At 45.6% G+C, this 16,117-nt stretch overlaps 1 protein-coding gene across 1 annotated transcript; it reads left to right on the forward strand.

Moving 5' to 3' along the window:
• Positions 1–759: 759 nt before the first annotated feature.
• Positions 760–8,872, forward strand: TMED8 (transmembrane p24 trafficking protein family member 8). The gene is made up of 4 exons (XM_040226027.1): positions 760–1,661; positions 3,446–3,572; positions 4,059–4,364; positions 5,587–8,872. Exons 1-4 carry the CDS (start codon positions 1,512–1,514, stop codon positions 5,802–5,804), a joined length of 801 nt encoding a protein of 266 aa, XP_040081961.1. The 5' UTR covers positions 760–1,511; the 3' UTR covers positions 5,805–8,872.
• The last annotated feature ends 7,245 nt before the right edge of the window (positions 8,873–16,117 follow it).

Below are 16,117 nucleotides of genomic sequence, written 5' to 3' on the forward strand. Positions count from 1 at the left end.
CCAAGTTGGACTCTGATTTCTGTGCTTAAGAGAATAGACTCACAGCCTAGACCAATTTAATTTACACTTTACACAGGATAATCGACCGCAGCTCTGATCTTCATAGTAACTGCCTCTTGTTTGTTCTGAGGTAAATTGGAGTGACTTAGATATTCTAAACAATGGCTCTGTTTTATCTGAAGAAGAGCTGATTTATAAACTAAGAGTGATTTTTCTTGTTTATGTTCAGAAAGAAAGAAGAAAAGAAACTAATGAATTCCAAAGTAAACCCTCTGTTTCCCCATGCAGTTTACAGTGTTGGTTCCCAGTCCTTCACTCAGCCTTTCTGAGGACATGGGCGATCCCCTAAAGCGGCAGCTCTCAAAACTTTACACTCTTAGAGATTATTGAGGACCTTAAAGAATTTTTGTTTATGTGAGTTATATCTATCAATGTTCACCATACTAGAAATTAAAACTGCAAAATTTAAAAAAGTTATTCATTCATTTAAAATAACAATAAGGAGCTCATTACATGTTAATATTAATAACTTGGCTTTAATGAAAAACAACTAATTTTCAAAGAATAGTTTAGTGAGAAGAGGGATGAAACCTGATCTGGGAAGATCCCACGTACCTGGAGCAACTAAGCCCCTGGGCCACAGCTCCTGAGCTCGCGCTCTAGAGCCTGTGCTCCACAACAAGAGAAGCCACCGTGGTGAGGAGCCCACGCACCACGACTAGAGAATAGCTAGAGAAAAGCCCGGGCAGCAGCAAAGACCCAGTACAACCAACAACAAATTTAAGAAAGAAGTGTTTGTTTTAAAAGAGGAAAAAAAACTGGTTGCCTTGCTTTTATCACCCATGAACTGGCTGTGCGCTGAGTATCAGTGATAGGACGTGAATGGAAACACTGAACTGCTCCTGGGATAGCAGGGGAGAGCCTTGCCTTGCTAATCAGTCTGCACTTCCTTTCTATTGTGATCAGTTTCAGGCTTAGGCGGGGCCTCCTCCCTTTACTTCTAAGGGCAGCTTTCCATGTAAAACAGAACTGGGATTCCAGTCCCTTTTTTGCTGAAAATCTGCTTGGAGCAAATGGTATGGGTCCCAGAGTGGGGAATAAAAGCCAGACCTGCGGTCCACCTTAGACAACTGACCCGTGTATTTACTATGGTTCTCGGGTCCTGGGACCTGGCGTTGTCCGTCCTGGGTCCTCACATGGTATCACTGCTTGTCTGTGGGGCCATTTCAGCCCAGGGCGTTGGTTAGCTGAAATGACAGTCGACCTAAATGCCAGAGGAAGGCAGGGGTTGGGGGTGCCCTTTGAAGGCTTTTTTCCTCCTTTCTTTCTGAGTTTCTCCAGGGCTACTGTACCTTTTAGAAGAGTCCTTGAGGGGAATTCCTGGGCAGTCCAGTGGTTAGGTCTCCATCCATGTTGTCACTGCCAAGCACCTGGGTTCAGTCCCTGGTCGGAGAACTAAGATTCCAGAAGCCACATAGCACAGCTAAAAAAAAAAGAGTCCATGAATTGACATGCTGTCTTCTTCTGGGAGGTCACAGATGGTGTCTCCAGTGACGGAGGATGCCACAGAAGATAAGCAGAAGGCCGGCAGTGCCGGGGAGGCCCAGGCCTCGGTGGAACAGGAATTGCTGTCTGCAGACCAGACCCAGATCCTCAGCAAGGTCGGGAGCACGTTCTTACTCTCTCTCTGAAAAGTACAAGTTTGGACGCATTTGGATAAATTGGAATTAGAAAGCACTGTCATCTCACGTTTAGTCATGTGGGGAATAATCATGTGTATTGTCCCCAGGTCCATCTCTGTACTAGCACCCAGTAAGCATCTGTTCAAGAAATGAAGGGTTATAATGAATGTTCACTTGTTGTCTAAAATCCTCTCCATCTGAGGAGCCCTTAACCATTGGATTATGTATTAGTCTCAGCTTCTTGTGGTAGATCTACTTGGGATTGATGGTAAAGATTCCATAGAAGTGGTACTGATAGCAGTGGTCTCCCTGCCTTGGAGAGAAGAGTTGTTGGTATCATTATTAACATATACATTATGTATAATTATACATATATACAGATTATATATAATATATACATATTAACATATACAGAATAACAAATGGTATTGGTGTCAGTAAAGACAATGCCAGGCATTATAATTACATTTGTATAATGCTTTATAGTTTACAAAGCATTTTTATCCAACAACACTTCATTTACCCCTCAGAACAGCCCCTTGAGATAGGCACTATTATGTTGCTATTTTACAAATGAGGAAACTGTGGTTAAGAGCTGATATTGACTAAGTAAGTCTATGCAGCTAATAAGTTGCAAGCTAAATCTTTGTTTAACCTTCTGGAAAAGGAAGGACTCATTTAAGGAAGTTAGTCAAAGTCTGGTTTGACTCATTTAATAGTGGTGCTAAGAGCTGAAGGACTCTCTAGAAACAGGTATTATGAGAATCTAATCTGGGAGGATTACAGCATCCATGTGTTCATTCACTCATTCATTTCTTGCAAATGCCATTCTGACACTTGGCTGGAGTCTCTGATGTGAGCCGTCTCACCAATGGGCTCTTCCGTGTTGGCAGTAGGTGTGCATTTCTTCTTGAGTTGCCTGCCAACTGCTTGGAGAAGGAGCAGGAAATTAAGGCACGATGGCGTGAAACAGGGGAATGCTAATCTGAGTGGTTTGAAGTGAAACCCACTAGGGAGAGGCCGCCGGCTCCTGCTGTGGGTCAGTGAGGGCTGTGAGTATCAATTGACATTTGTACTCTTCTATGCAAGTCAGATGTCTGGCAGTGGGTATACTGTTCAAATGCAAATCCTGGGGCTGGTCTAAGGTGAGATTGTGATTATTTATAGAACATTGTTGGTGGACGAGGCAGCCTGTGTCGGGTGGGACATCCAAGGTGTGCCAGGGGTGAGAGACAGGGGGACAAAGGTAGCCAGAGTAGGAGCCGGGTTCTCTCTCTGCAGTACTTTGGTGGACTGACTGATCTGGAAGGAACCTCTGGATGGAAATTGTAGCAGGAGGACGTGCAGCTGAGTGAAAGCCCAGAAGCAAGAGCTGTCCTGAGAGGAGCCGTTGGGGAGGGGCTGTGCAGGCTTGGCCAAGAAACACCCTAATCAGGAAAGTCAGTAGAAAACCTTAAGGATGTTTGTGGGCCAGGTTTTTATGAAGAGTCTGAAGTGGGAAAGTAGCAAAAAGCTGGAGAGAACATGAAAGAAGTTCTAAACTAGGGAACATGTTGGTGGCATGAAAATAAAAGTGGGTAGAGTTTATTACAACCTGTGGCTGGAGGAGAGAGAAGGATCATTGACCAATGGGGGTCAGGAGACTTGTGAGTCGGGAGAGTGAAGGTAATAATAGTAAGGCAGGGCCGGCAGCCTTTAGTTCGAAAGAGGCTAATAGGAACCTGCCTTTGAATATGTCCTGTGACCAGAACTCTCTTGTGCAGATGGCCAGGTACCACGGCCCACAGAGGTCTGGGGACATCGTGATGATCCAGTCTGAGCACACAGGAGCTGTCGATATTCTGTCAGCCGATTTGGAATCTGCAGACCTGCTGGGGGACCACAGGAGAGGTGAGACCTTTGGGGGCGTGGAAGGTGTTTTTGTTTTGTTCCTATAGGTACTTAAAGAAGGGCAGGCAGATAGATGAAGGAAAGAAAGGAAGGAAGGAGAAAGCATCGGATTACATACGACAAAAAGAGGAAAAACAACCAGTGTCTGAATAGAGTAGGCTCTATTCAGTTTATATATATATATATGGTACTCTATTCAGTGTATATATGTCTGGTACTCGATCCTGGTGTGTGTGTGTGTATATATATATGTGTGTGTGTATAGATATTTATATATTTATTTATAATAAAGTTTAAAAGAGACCCGTTTCTTGAACTGAGCAGCTGACCCACCTCAGGGCAATGCTCCCTCCTTCCCTGTGAACAGAAGTCAAGGAAGCCAGTAGGAAGAACGTCTTTGACTATGACCACCTCCCCTAATCAAAGGCCGGGTGTGGCAGTTTCCTCCGGGTTTCTTTCTCAGTAGTAAGCAGCCTGTCCTTTCAGTCTCCCCGCCTCTCATGGCTCCTCCGTGCATCTGGACCTTTGCCAAGATGAAGGAATTCAAGAGCAAGCTGGGCAAGGAGAAGAACAGCCGTCTGGTGGTGAAGCGGGGGGAGGTGGTGACCATCCGGGTGCCGACCCATCCCGAGGGGAAGCGTGTCTGCTGGGAGTTTGCGACCGATGACTATGACATTGGCTTTGGAGTTTACTTTGACTGGACCCCGGTAACCAGCACCGACATAACGGTACAAGTCAGTGATTCCAGTGAGGATGAGGATGAAGACGAGGAAGACGACGAGGAGCTCGAAGGTACGCTGAATCGGAACATAATCTCCGGTCTCCTTTCCTGGTTCAACCTAATTTCTAGCTATCACCAGGCGATCACTTCCTGCCTTGTACCCGTCCTCCTATTTCTGAGAATGCAGGCAGAGAATCCCTTTCAGCTTTGCAAGCCAAGCTGCGTGATGCAGGCTGAAGTCAGACCCTCAGAGAACATTCTGGTTGGGTAGCAGTGATGCCTGAGTGGAAGGCTTCTGTTCTTTTTAACTGATACCTGGCTATGTTGTCCCCCCAGGATCTGCTGGGGACAGGGGTGGGTTGGGGGCAGGGAAAGGGATGTTGTGCTGCTGTGTGTAGAGGCAGTGTTTTTCAGATCACATCTGTAAACCTGAGATTATTTTTTATTTCTCTCTTAGGGATATTTATATTTTTTTCTCTGTGGGATATTTACATTTCTTCTTGGTCTGGAACCAAGCTGAGTGATTGCACTTTGCCAAACATACCCATTCTCTCCTCCTTCCAGTCTGTCACAGCTGGCTGACTTCTGTTTACTTCTTCCTTCGTGCCCAGAGCAGTTTTAAAAATAGTCTCTGTGCTATGTTCCAGTCCTTACTCACAAGCATATTCACAATGGCCCTAAGGCTGCCTTTTTTTTTAAAATAAGCATTAGCCTTATTCCTTAATTTTCCCATATCATCCTACAGTCAACCCCTTAACTTGCTTCTTCATGGAAAAGCAAGTCTATAGGGAGGTCTACATGTATTCAAGAAGGAGGAGAACCTAGGATCTTATTTGTTGCTCCTCAGGGGATCAGTAGGGGTTTGGGGGTCACTTGCTATAGCACCTTTACCTGCATTTCTTACTTCCTTTAGAGAGTTCTTTCACCTGTTGAATCTCCCCTTCTAAATATCTTGCCCTCCCCCTTGGAAATTTCTAGATACTCCTGGAGCTAGGAAGGCTCTGTAAGGCTAAATCATTGTTTCTCAGTGCAAATACTGTTGGCATTTGGAAGGAGACACTTCTTTGTCGAGAAGGTGCTATCCTGACATTTAGCACTCCTGAACCCTTGGGCACTAAATGCCGGTATCACCCACTGGTCACTCTGATGGCCTAGTTGGAGGCCACCAGACATTTCCAAATGCCCCGTGGGAGGAAAGCCACCAGCTTGTTACCTGGTTCATCTTCTCGCCTTCAGGTAGGCCTCTTTGGTCTGTGAATTCATAGCCGAACACTCTGCCCTTTACTCACGCAGACCCCGTCCCAGCTGGAGACGTGGAGCGAGGCTCCAGGAGCTCCCTGCGGGGCCGCTACGGGGAGGTCATGCCCGTGTACCGCCGGGACAGCCACCGAGATGTGCAGGCCGGCAGCCACGACTACCCCGGCGAGGGCATCTACCTCCTGAAATTCGACAACTCCTACTCCCTGCTGCGCAACAAGACTCTCTACTTCCACGTCTACTACACGAGCTGAAGGCCCGCCGGGGCAGGACACAGGTGGCGCGCGCTGGCTGGAGCAGGCTGCCAGCTGGGGCCTCTTGTCCTGGATAGGCAAGGGCTCCGAGCTGAGCGTGGGGCTCCCGAGCCTCCCCGCCCTGCTGGTGGGCCTGACTGTCGGCCCCATCCGTGTAGCTTTGCCCCGTCCTTGGCTTCCGCAGATGGCGGCGTGGCACCCCTGCTCTGTGGTTCCTGACTCATGCTCTCGTTGCTTCCGACTCCGGCAAAATCTCTCTGCGGAGGATACCCATCAGGCCAAAAGCCTAAGAGGAAGTTGGGTGTTGCCTTTTCAAAATAGGTTTGTTTTGGTTCCAGGTGTATGCTTTCAACTGCTGCGCTCTCCTCTTGCAGAGCCTTCACGCAGGCGAGTTTAGTGGCCATCCGCTCTCTTCACTTTTCGAAAGGACTGAAAGAGGGAAGAGCACTCTGTCCGTGAAGGAGTCCAGTGTCGGGGACGCGGAAGGCTCTGGCCAGCCTCTCACCACTGCCGTGTTCCCGCCTGCTGGTTCTTCCTGTTCTCTAGCACAGGCTGGGAGCCCTTACTGCCTCTGGAGGGCTGGGGATTTCACCCTGCCTCTCCTTCTCTCCTTTCCCTTTTCTAAGTCTGTGCCATCACAACAAGAACTTCCATGCAGTCCAAAGTGATGATCCCTGTAGTCTAAGCTATTCTGGGAAGAAAAACTGCCTCCATCACTTCCTATTTCAAGAGGCGGTGTCCCTTTCCAAGGGCCCTGGGGGTGGGAGGGGGAAGGGTGGAAATTAGGTACTGGATTGATCTCAGATGCCACATCTCCAGAAGTCAAGTGTTACTAAATCATTTTTATGTATAATCAAAGAAGGAGGGGTAGATAATCTGAGAGGAGAGGTTAAAAAACAGAACAACACTCCAGATTCCCCACCGCTTTTTTTTTTTTTTTTTTAGTCTTTAGAAAAGGGGTGATATTTAGAAATTTTGCTTTGGGGCCAGTCAGATTTCCTAAGTTTCTAGATGTCTAGGTTGCTTGCATTCAGGGCTACAGGCTTTTGGTGTTCGAAGTCTCGAAGGGGAGGTGGTCAGGAAGCTTCACTGCTGCTGCTGGTTGGCTTTGTTCTTTTACCAGGCTGAAGCCTGTGCATTCCCTGGGGACGGCCTTTTGCACGCCATGAAGCTGGTGTGCGGCGGGGAGCTGCCTCCAGTGTCCCCAGAGGCACGTGGTGGCCAGGCACACCCCCTACCCCGGCCAAGGAGGAGGCAGAGAAGAGACCACTGCAACCGTGTACCTCCTCCTCTTATTCCTTGCGTCAAGCCTGTTACTACTGCCTTAGAATTCTGAGGAAGAATTAGATTTATTTATTTTATTTATTGTTAAAGCCACTTTTCACTTCACCTTTGAAACAGTTCCCGTCTGTTTCTCAGAAGGCTTCCACCTGCTTTGAGCCACCAAGGCCCCCTCTCCTGTGGAGTCTAACTAAATGGAGATTTCAGGCAAAGTCGGGGAGGGCTGATGTTCCACTCCTGTGGGGTCAGTCCCCGTGAGGCTCTGAGAGGGGTTTGCCCCTCCTGAAATGGATGAATGATGCCCCCCTGACCCCAGCCTGCTGCCCCCAGCACTCCCTGTGAGGATCTCTAGGTTGTGAGGCAATCTGGCCGTTTGTCCAGGTTGAGTGAGTGTAGAGGACTTGACCAGCCAGCCAGAGGCATCCCGAGATGCCAGGAGTGCCGAGCCCTCCGCCTGCTCTGAGGAGTCAGCTGCGTCACGATGCTTCCTTTGGTTCCTTCCTTCCCTGTGCGGGAGCCTCACCCCAGGCCTCCCCTCTGCACAGCAGCAGAAACTCAGCGACCAGGGCTCCTCACGACAGGTCCGTGGCGGCACCTCCGTCACGAACAAAGGGCGCCAGAGCCACACCTTCTGTTCCTCCGGGAGCACGGCCCCAGGTGGGAGAGGATGCCAGGGCCCGCTGTAGCATCCCTCCTCCTCCAAGCGGCCTCATACCTCCATTACTTTACATCTGAGTGCATTCCGTAGAGGATTATACACTGGCCCAAATTTCCATGTCCTGTAAGAAGTTAGGAACTATTCTAGCAACTGCCTATTGAGGCGCTGAAAGCAAACTCGCTGTGCGGTCATCCCATCAGGTAGCCGTGTGATCATCACTGAAATTAAATCATGCCTTAGCTAATTGAATAGAATCTTTATAAAATAATTTTCTACCGAGCTCTTCTCCAGTCAGCTAAAGCCTGGCTTCTTTTTCGTTTATTGTTAACTTCTGACTTTCTCTTAAGACGGAGCTGTCGGGTCATTGGAGGCTCCCTGGGATGACACTCTCTGTTGTTGATTTTTGCCACCGGAGTCTCTGTATACTTGTTTTCTTTAGAATCCTAGTTCTGTTGCATCAGGGAAGCCTGAGGGACTCGTTCCCATCGCCTCAGTGTGCCTCTTATTGTCTGGTCACTTTTGAAGTCCTGAACATTGTTATATTTCTTTCTGTACCAGTGTTTTGTTAACAGTCAGTGCTTCTTTGATCCATTCACACAGACACACACACACACACACACAAATAGCTAAAAGAAGATATTTTCACCATCTAATGAATTTACTATCCCATATTAAGTCATCTGAAATTACTGAACTTTGGGGACAAAATATTACCTATAAACCACATGTAATTACTGAGAATTTCATGGTTCAGCAAATCCTAAGAGGTAGTCACTGCCTTAGTCTCTCTGTCTCAGTTTACAGAACCAAACAATGAAGTGAAAATCACTTGCTTTTTCACCTTCACCCTGTTTTTGAGAGCATACGTATTAACGTACAGTGGAAAGAAGCACTTCACAGTAGGAGAGACTGGAAGTCTCTCCACAAGGTGGCCAAGTGCTTCAGTTTCTTTGGTTTATTTAGTTTTGCTACTTTGTTGAGAGATGGGGCATTTATAAAGTTTAGGGTGTTAATTTTTCTCAACATTTTATTTTGAAAAATTCTCAGCAAACATTTAAAAGAAGTATAGTATAAGCACCCATATGTATATCCGTCATGTAGATTTTAAAATTATAAACTGCTAACTTTTAAACAAAGATGATTCTGCTGCTCTGTTCCTTTTGACAGGTGTCCAGTAGAGTATTCCCGTCACAGACATCAGCTGTCCACTGTCAGAGAGTTCCTGGGTTTTAGCAAACTCACCTCATTCAGTGCCAGTTAACCAGGGAGGTGATCCTCATAAAAATGTTTCCTGTTCTCCATCTTTCAGAACTCTTGCTATATTTCCCCCTTCTTTTAGGCTCTAAAAGCTAATGTTTTCTTCTCTCTCTGTCATGTCAGAGTGAAGGTAATTGTGAAACTGCTTTCCATTGGAAGGACTTTTTTCTGATCTTTGTTGCTTTCCAACATATCCTCAGGACTGAAATTAACACTCGGATCCTCAGACATAATGTAGCTTTAAAATGGAAGTAGGTAGTAACTTGAAATTAGGCCATTCTTCGTTTTTTTTTTTTTTTGTCTTAATTGATTCATGCACTATAAAAATATTTTTATCTGTTATTTAGGAAAGAAAATCTTATACTTTAAAAAAGTATATATTGTCCCTTATAATATATATATGGAAGAGTTTTAACTGAAAGTTTCCTGAAAGCTCGCTATCTTATTTTAATCAGTGGGTTTAGATATTATTGTAAACATCATTTATAGAAAATACCTGTATGTTTTTGATGAACCCTATCCAGTCCCTCTTTGAAAGAAATTAGGTGAAACCCAAACCCAAAATATTTTTATGTTTAAGACCACTTTCCTGCAAAAGGTTGCCTTTTACCCCAAAGCATAAGTTTCTAAGGTACAGAGCTGAGTGACCGCTACTTTTAAGTCACTTCAGTCGTGTCCGACTCTGTGCAACCCCATAGACGGCAGCCCACTAGGCTCCCCAGTCCCTGGGATTCTCCAGGCAAGAACACTGGAGTGGGTTGCCATTTCCTTCTCCAGTGCATGAAAGTGGAAAGTGAAAAGTGAAAGTGAAGTTGCTTAGTCGTGTCCGACTCTTAGCGACCCCATGGACTGTAGCCCACCAGGCTCCTCCGTCCGTGGGATTTTCCAGCCAAGAGTACTGGAGTGGGGTGCCATCGCCTTCTCCGAGTGACACTAACATTTACACAAAAAGCTGTTGTTTTAGAGAAAGGGATAAGAGTGAAAAGGTTCATGCAGCTTGAGAACTGCCTTTTTTTTTTTTTTTTTTAACACTGATAGTAAAGGAATGAAAACGAGAGAAAGAGAGAAAAGCTATCAAATGTATCCCAGAATGTTGCTCATATTCTGATCCTGTGTAGTTCTTTAGTTTGCTTTTCATCCATTGGAATTTTTCTTTCGGCCAGAAACCTCACTGGTTCTCACTGTGCTTGTTGGAGGCATCCCAAACTCACTTTGCTTTCTTTTCCAACAAGATTGCCTTTAGAAATATTTTTGAGTAGGTCTCCTCTGCTAAGTGTAACCCTGGCCTGAGGATTGATTTCACCTCTACACCCTCTGGGACTTGTGGGTCCAGCACCATGAAAAAAGATGGTGACTTTAGAAAGGCTAGGAGGAGTTTCTGCTCTGTCCCGTAGCCCCAGTTGGTTTTGACTATGGCTAAAAAAAAAAAAAAAAAAAAACAGATTCAGTTTTACCAACATCCCAGAATATCCTCAAGCCACAAAACTTTTTGTGGCCGAGCTGTGCCCTCTGTAAGCTGACCTCCCTGTGAGGGGTAGGAATCTCATTCCCTTTCATCTGTGTGGGCCAGTCATACACACACAGTCAGTGGGACCAACAGACAGACACAATTTGGTCTTCCTTTTAGAGCCTCCATTTAGAATCTCTCCTGGGTCGAAAAAGTTCACACCAACCTCTTTAACTAGTCTCTTTCCACCTAGCCAGAAGTGTAGACCTTTTGGAAGCCTGAATTTGCTAGAAGTGGAAAGGGCACTGACCCTATAGAATCTTAGTGGTCAAAAAGAGTTGGAAAGTGAGTTTCTGTATGAAGGAAGGTGGTCTCTTTTTTTTGGTGAGGGGTAGCTTGTTAAGGGATTCATGCTCTTTAGAGAGCAAGTCCTTGTATTCATTGTATCTGATTGTGCTCACGGAGCGACGATGCATGAATCTTTGAAGAGTAAGTAGGGGATGGGTGTTTAAAACTAGTCACAAATTGGGTGCTTCCCAGCAACCCAATATATGGTGAGTGTCCCTATGACCAAAGTCCCAGTTTTCATGCATGTGGGATCCTGTCCCTAGGCTCTCATTTCCGCACAACTGAGAGAGAGAGAGGGGCTACACCCCCTCCACTTCTCTTATTTATGGTAGTGTTTTGCAACTGGCAGCATGATATCCAAGTTTACATAATTAACCAGAATTAGATAATAGTGTGAGCTGAGTAGATAAGCTGATCAAGCTTGGCTGGAAGTAGGGCTGGGGAGGGCATATGACTTACAGCTGCACATTGGGGTAGCTGGGTGGGTAACTCGTGTGACTGTGCAGTTGGAACTCTCGTTAAGCTCACCAAGTGAGTGAAGAGGATGAGATGATGCCATGCCGATGAGGATGACACGCTAATTGAGCTGGCTGGGAAACAGAGCAAGGCCTCCGTCTACGGGCACTAGACCCTGTCACCGGCTGTGCGTGCAGTCTCAGCGTGAGGCGGAGTCTGGCTTCAGGGCCCACTAAGGGGCCAGTCTAATGTGGGCAGTGACTCTGGCCTTCCACAAAAGAGAACCTCCTGAGAGTCGGTTCCCAGTGGCCTCTTTTCTGGGAATGGGTGGCGGCACCCTGGCAAGAGCTGCTTTGGTTCTTTTGGTACCTGGTTAGTGATCAGTGTCACCCACTTGCTCCGTCCAGCCAGTCCAGCACCTGTGGGCACGCCTTTGACGTCTACCCAGTTATTTAGGTAGTGAGGTTAGGGTAGGATCTGGGACCCAAAGGGTGAGAGAAACTTTGCTAAGTATTGTGTGGCCAGATTTCAGAAATCACCGCTCCCTCTGGGGCGCGGCACTGTCCCTCCTGAAGCAAGAAGGCCAGACAGAGCCCCTCCTATCTTAAAGTCTTGTCACCAGTCTAAGAAAACGCAATTAATTGCGTAAACCCTTGTTAGTAGGGGTTCATTTACAAACAGCAGTGTCCTCAGAAAGTCCAAAGGCACAAGACTCTGGCTTTGAAATGATCTGTAGTCCTGGTCACTGGTTTGAACTCACAATCTGATTTCTTTCAGTCCCCCAGGTATGTGGACCAGAGTTGATTTCATGGCTCTTCTTCACTCTTATAAACAGATGAGGAAAATGTATGCCAGAAATTAAGAGATACAGGCTTTTGAAAAATTAAATTCCATAGTTCTCTGTCATTTTAAGCTGACAGGTTTGATTCATCTAGGGATAAAATATGTGAAATGGTTTCCAGGGGATCAAGTACATATATTTTCTGAATGTTCTGATACAGGATCATGAACAATTGTAAAGTTTTGGTTTGAAATATGATACTATACGGGATAACAGAAGAGCCTTTAACTCACAGTCAGGTAAAGGAGCTCTCTTCCTGAACCCTTTTCCTCACTCAGGTTTGAAATGCCTCATCTGTAATGTTACCTGTAATTGATTATTACCATTGGTTTTCAGGTTCAGTCAAGAATCATGTGGAAAACATTATCCTAATTCTTTCCTAAGCAGCATATTTTAGTGAGAAATTTCATATTAAAAACTCCACTAACATCCTTTTCTGAAATGATTGTTCCATAAATGAATTTGTTTTTTATTTAGTCAAGCAGTATTATTTCCATTTAGCTAGTTCAAGAGCAAGTAAAGTCTGGAGAAAGCAACCCTGTCACCCATGACTCTGGTGTACCCTTTTCCTTTAATAATGGGAAGTGTCCGGAAATCCCCAGAAGAAAGCTGCTTTGTAACCAAAGTGATGGATTATAAGAAAGCCAGTCTTTGGGTAAGGATAATTGGAATAGAGGAGGTGCTTGAAGATCTCCTAAACGACCTTAGGCCATTTAGCTTGTGTTTCTGAAAGGCCTGCTTTGGTGCCATGCACTGAGATCTCTCAGTTGACTGAAAGACGATCATGCTTTCTTGGTAAATATTTTTAAGCAACTGGCAACCACAAAGGCATTCTTTCCTTATCATTCTAGATCACGCACTGATGCTGACATTACAAAAAGGGGTCTGGAAGGGAAAGAGTGTCACAGCCTTTTCTTTAAAATACACTGTATCCCAAGCAATCATTTGTCACAGTCAACTAGTTACGTGTTCCCTTTCATGACAAATGCTGCCAGCATCGCCTATGATTTCTAAGAACTCTGAACCAAACTGTTATTTGTTATGTCCTGCTGAGTGGTTTTCCCTTTAATAAAATACTGTATTTCCACCACCCCGTGGCACTGAGTGTGTTGCCTGATACACAGAGGATCCTGAGCTATTGTTCCTGAAATAGCTCAGTTCTTGTGTTTTTATATTATGTAACCGTTTTGTGATGCTTTTGTGCATTCTTTGTCTTCTCTTCCGAATTTTGAAATCTGTCATAAATAAACTTTTTCACTATGCACCTGAAACATCTGAGTTATACTTTAATTTTTACATTTTTCTTCATCTCTCCTCTGCGTCTTAAGAGGATAAGGGTTCTTTAAATCTTTGAATTATTTTATAATCTATTATAAAAATTTAAGAAAAATTAACAAGAAAAAGTTAAGAGTGAAATTAATGATAGAGCTTTCATCCGCATTTAAATTAAAAAATATATATATATTTTAGGTGCTGCACGTGGACTTTATCTGGTTGTGGCACACAGGCTTCTCATCACCACGGCTTCTCTTGTTGCAGAGCATGGGCTCTCGGCCTGCAGGCTCAGTAGTTGTAGCATACAGGCTTAGCTGCTTCGTGGCATGTGGGATCTTCCCAGACCAGGGATAGAACCCATGTCCCCTGCATTGGCAGGCAGATTCTTTAACCACTGGACCACCAGGGAAGTCTGCATTTAAATTTATAGCTGAGTATGAACTGGGATCTGGGCTTGGCCCAAGGGAAGAAAAGTTAAGAGTTGTCGTTTAGTCGCTAAGTCATGTCCAGCTCTTTTTGCAGCCTCATGGACTGCAGCCTGCCAGGCTCCTATGTCTGTGGGATTTCCCAGGCAGGAATACTGGAGTGCGTTGCCATTTCCTTCAAAAGGAATCTTCCTGACCCAGGGACTGAACCCGTGTCTCCTGCACTGGGAGGCAGATTCTTTACCATTCAGCTACCAAGGAAGTCCCTAAGTTTAGAGTGATGATTACTAAATAGAACTTCATTTGTTTTGTTAGTATTTGATCCCCAGGGATGTCCACTTTCCGGTGGGCTGACTCTATTCAAACTTGGAATCAGTACTTTGGACACCACAGTAATCATTTAACATAGTCTGGGTAATACTCAGCCTACTTTCATTTGCAGAAATGATACAGTAAGATATCTTCGACCTGCCTTACAATCCCACCTCTGCACATCCTTGGCGTGTACTCCAGAACAGGAAGGACTCAACATCTGAGTAGAGGGGCACCATTAAATATTTTCTTAAGTGATACCTGCGGTCCTAATATGAGCCTGTTGATTTTTTTCCCTGCTTTCTTTTGCCACATATGTATTATAACTCACTTTAAAAAAATACCGATATTATTATTTAATTTTGGGGGGGCTAAGTCGGGTCTTCATCACGGCAGATCTTCACTGTGGCATGTGGGATCTCACCTTGCAGTGGGAGAGCGTCTCTCTAGTTACGGTACTGGGGCTCAGGAGATGGAGCGTGTGGGCTCGCCCCACAGTATGTGGAATCTTGGTTTCCTTGACCAGCAATCGCATCTGGGTCCCCTACATTGGGAGCTCGGAGTCTTAGCCACTAGACCATCAGGGAAGTCCCTGGGGATCTTTATTTAATGCATTGTGTTTGGGTATGCCAAATATACTATGTCACTGATGACACAGAACATATTGGAGATTATTTTCTTTTATCTATTTTTTTTGTAAATGGTTGTTTTTCATAGTTAAACCATTATCACTTGGCCTTTGCTGCATGAAATCTCATCCCCACTGAAATCAGGAAGCATGTGAACAGGCATCTCTTTTTAAATTAATACTATTTTTGACTGTGCTGAGTCTTCATTGCTGCTCACAGACTCTCTAGTTGTGGCGAGCAGGAGCTACTCTGGTTGTGGCGCTTGGGTTTCCCACTGGAGTGCCTTCTCCTGCTTAGGAGCGCAGGCTCTAGCAGGCAGCCTTTTGTAGTTGTGAAGCATGGGCTCAGTAGTTGCAGCTCCCAGGCCCCAGAGCACAGGCTCAATAGTTGTGGCTCACGGGCTTAGTCGCCCTGCGACATGTGGAATCTTCCTGGACCAGGGATCAAACCTCTGTTTCCTGCATCGGCAGGCAGATTCTTATCCACTGGACTACCAGGGCAGTCCCATTTTCTAACTTTAAAGGCACTCTTTATATGATCTGTCATATCATTGACCCTGACATCGTTCAGGATCATATACATGTGTGCAGCCACACACTACAGCCCTTGACATCCAGTCTGATGTTCTTTAGCCCTTGAAGTTCTTGCTACATTCAGCAGACATCTTAGTTCAGGTATTTGCCCTAAGTGGGCTAATGCCTGCTTTTGACCTTGGAAACAAGAGCTAAATAAGCTATGTTCAAAGGTTGCTGCTAAGTCACTTCAGTCGTGTCCGACTCTGTGCGACCCATAGACGGCAGCCCACCAGGCTCCCTCGTCCCTGGGATTTTCCAGGCAAGAACACTGGAGTGGGTTGCCATTTCCTTCTCCAGTGCATGAAAGTGAAAAGTGAAAATGAAGTCGCTCAGTTGTGTCCGACTCTTAGCTACGCCATGGACTGCAGCCTTCCAGGCTCCTCTGCCCATGGGATTTTCCAGGCAAGAGTACTGGAGTGGGGTGCCATGGAGCCAATAGAATGATACTTACCTTATGAACATGTGGATCTACCTGCTTATACAGTAGTTAAGTTAGCTGCTGTCCTTAATGATTATGTAAAATTGCTTTGGAACAAAATCGTTTATATTTTGCTATGTTCTTAAAGAGTTCCTGGCAGCACCCCCATTCTGCTTTCAACCTTCTAAAGTATTTATCAGGACTTACTACTCCCTGGTGGCTCAGACGGTAAAGCAGGAGCTGGCTCAGATGGTCTACAATGAGGGAGACCCGGGTTCGATCCCTGGGTTGGGAAGATCCCCTGGAGAAGGAAATGGCAATCCTCTCCAGTACTATTGCCTGGAAAATCCCATGGACAGAGGAGCCTGGTAGGCTACAGTCCATGGGGTTG

This window comes from Oryx dammah, unplaced genomic scaffold (assembly GCF_014754425.2).
Source record: "Oryx dammah isolate SB20612 unplaced genomic scaffold, SCBI_Odam_1.1 HiC_scaffold_26, whole genome shotgun sequence".
NCBI classification, from domain to species: domain Eukaryota; kingdom Metazoa; phylum Chordata; class Mammalia; order Artiodactyla; family Bovidae; genus Oryx; species Oryx dammah.

Coding starts and splice junctions, on each gene's coding strand:
- TMED8 (XM_040226027.1), top strand. CDS start 1,512: ATGCTGTCTTCTTCTGGGAGGTCACAGATGGTGTCTCCAGTGACGGAG. Junction 1,662..3,445: donor AGACCCAGATCCTCAGCAAG/GTCGGGAGCACG, acceptor TCTCTTGTGCAG/ATGGCCAGGTACCACGGCCC. Junction 4,365..5,586: donor AGACGACGAGGAGCTCGAAG/GTACGCTGAATC, acceptor TTACTCACGCAG/ACCCCGTCCCAGCTGGAGAC.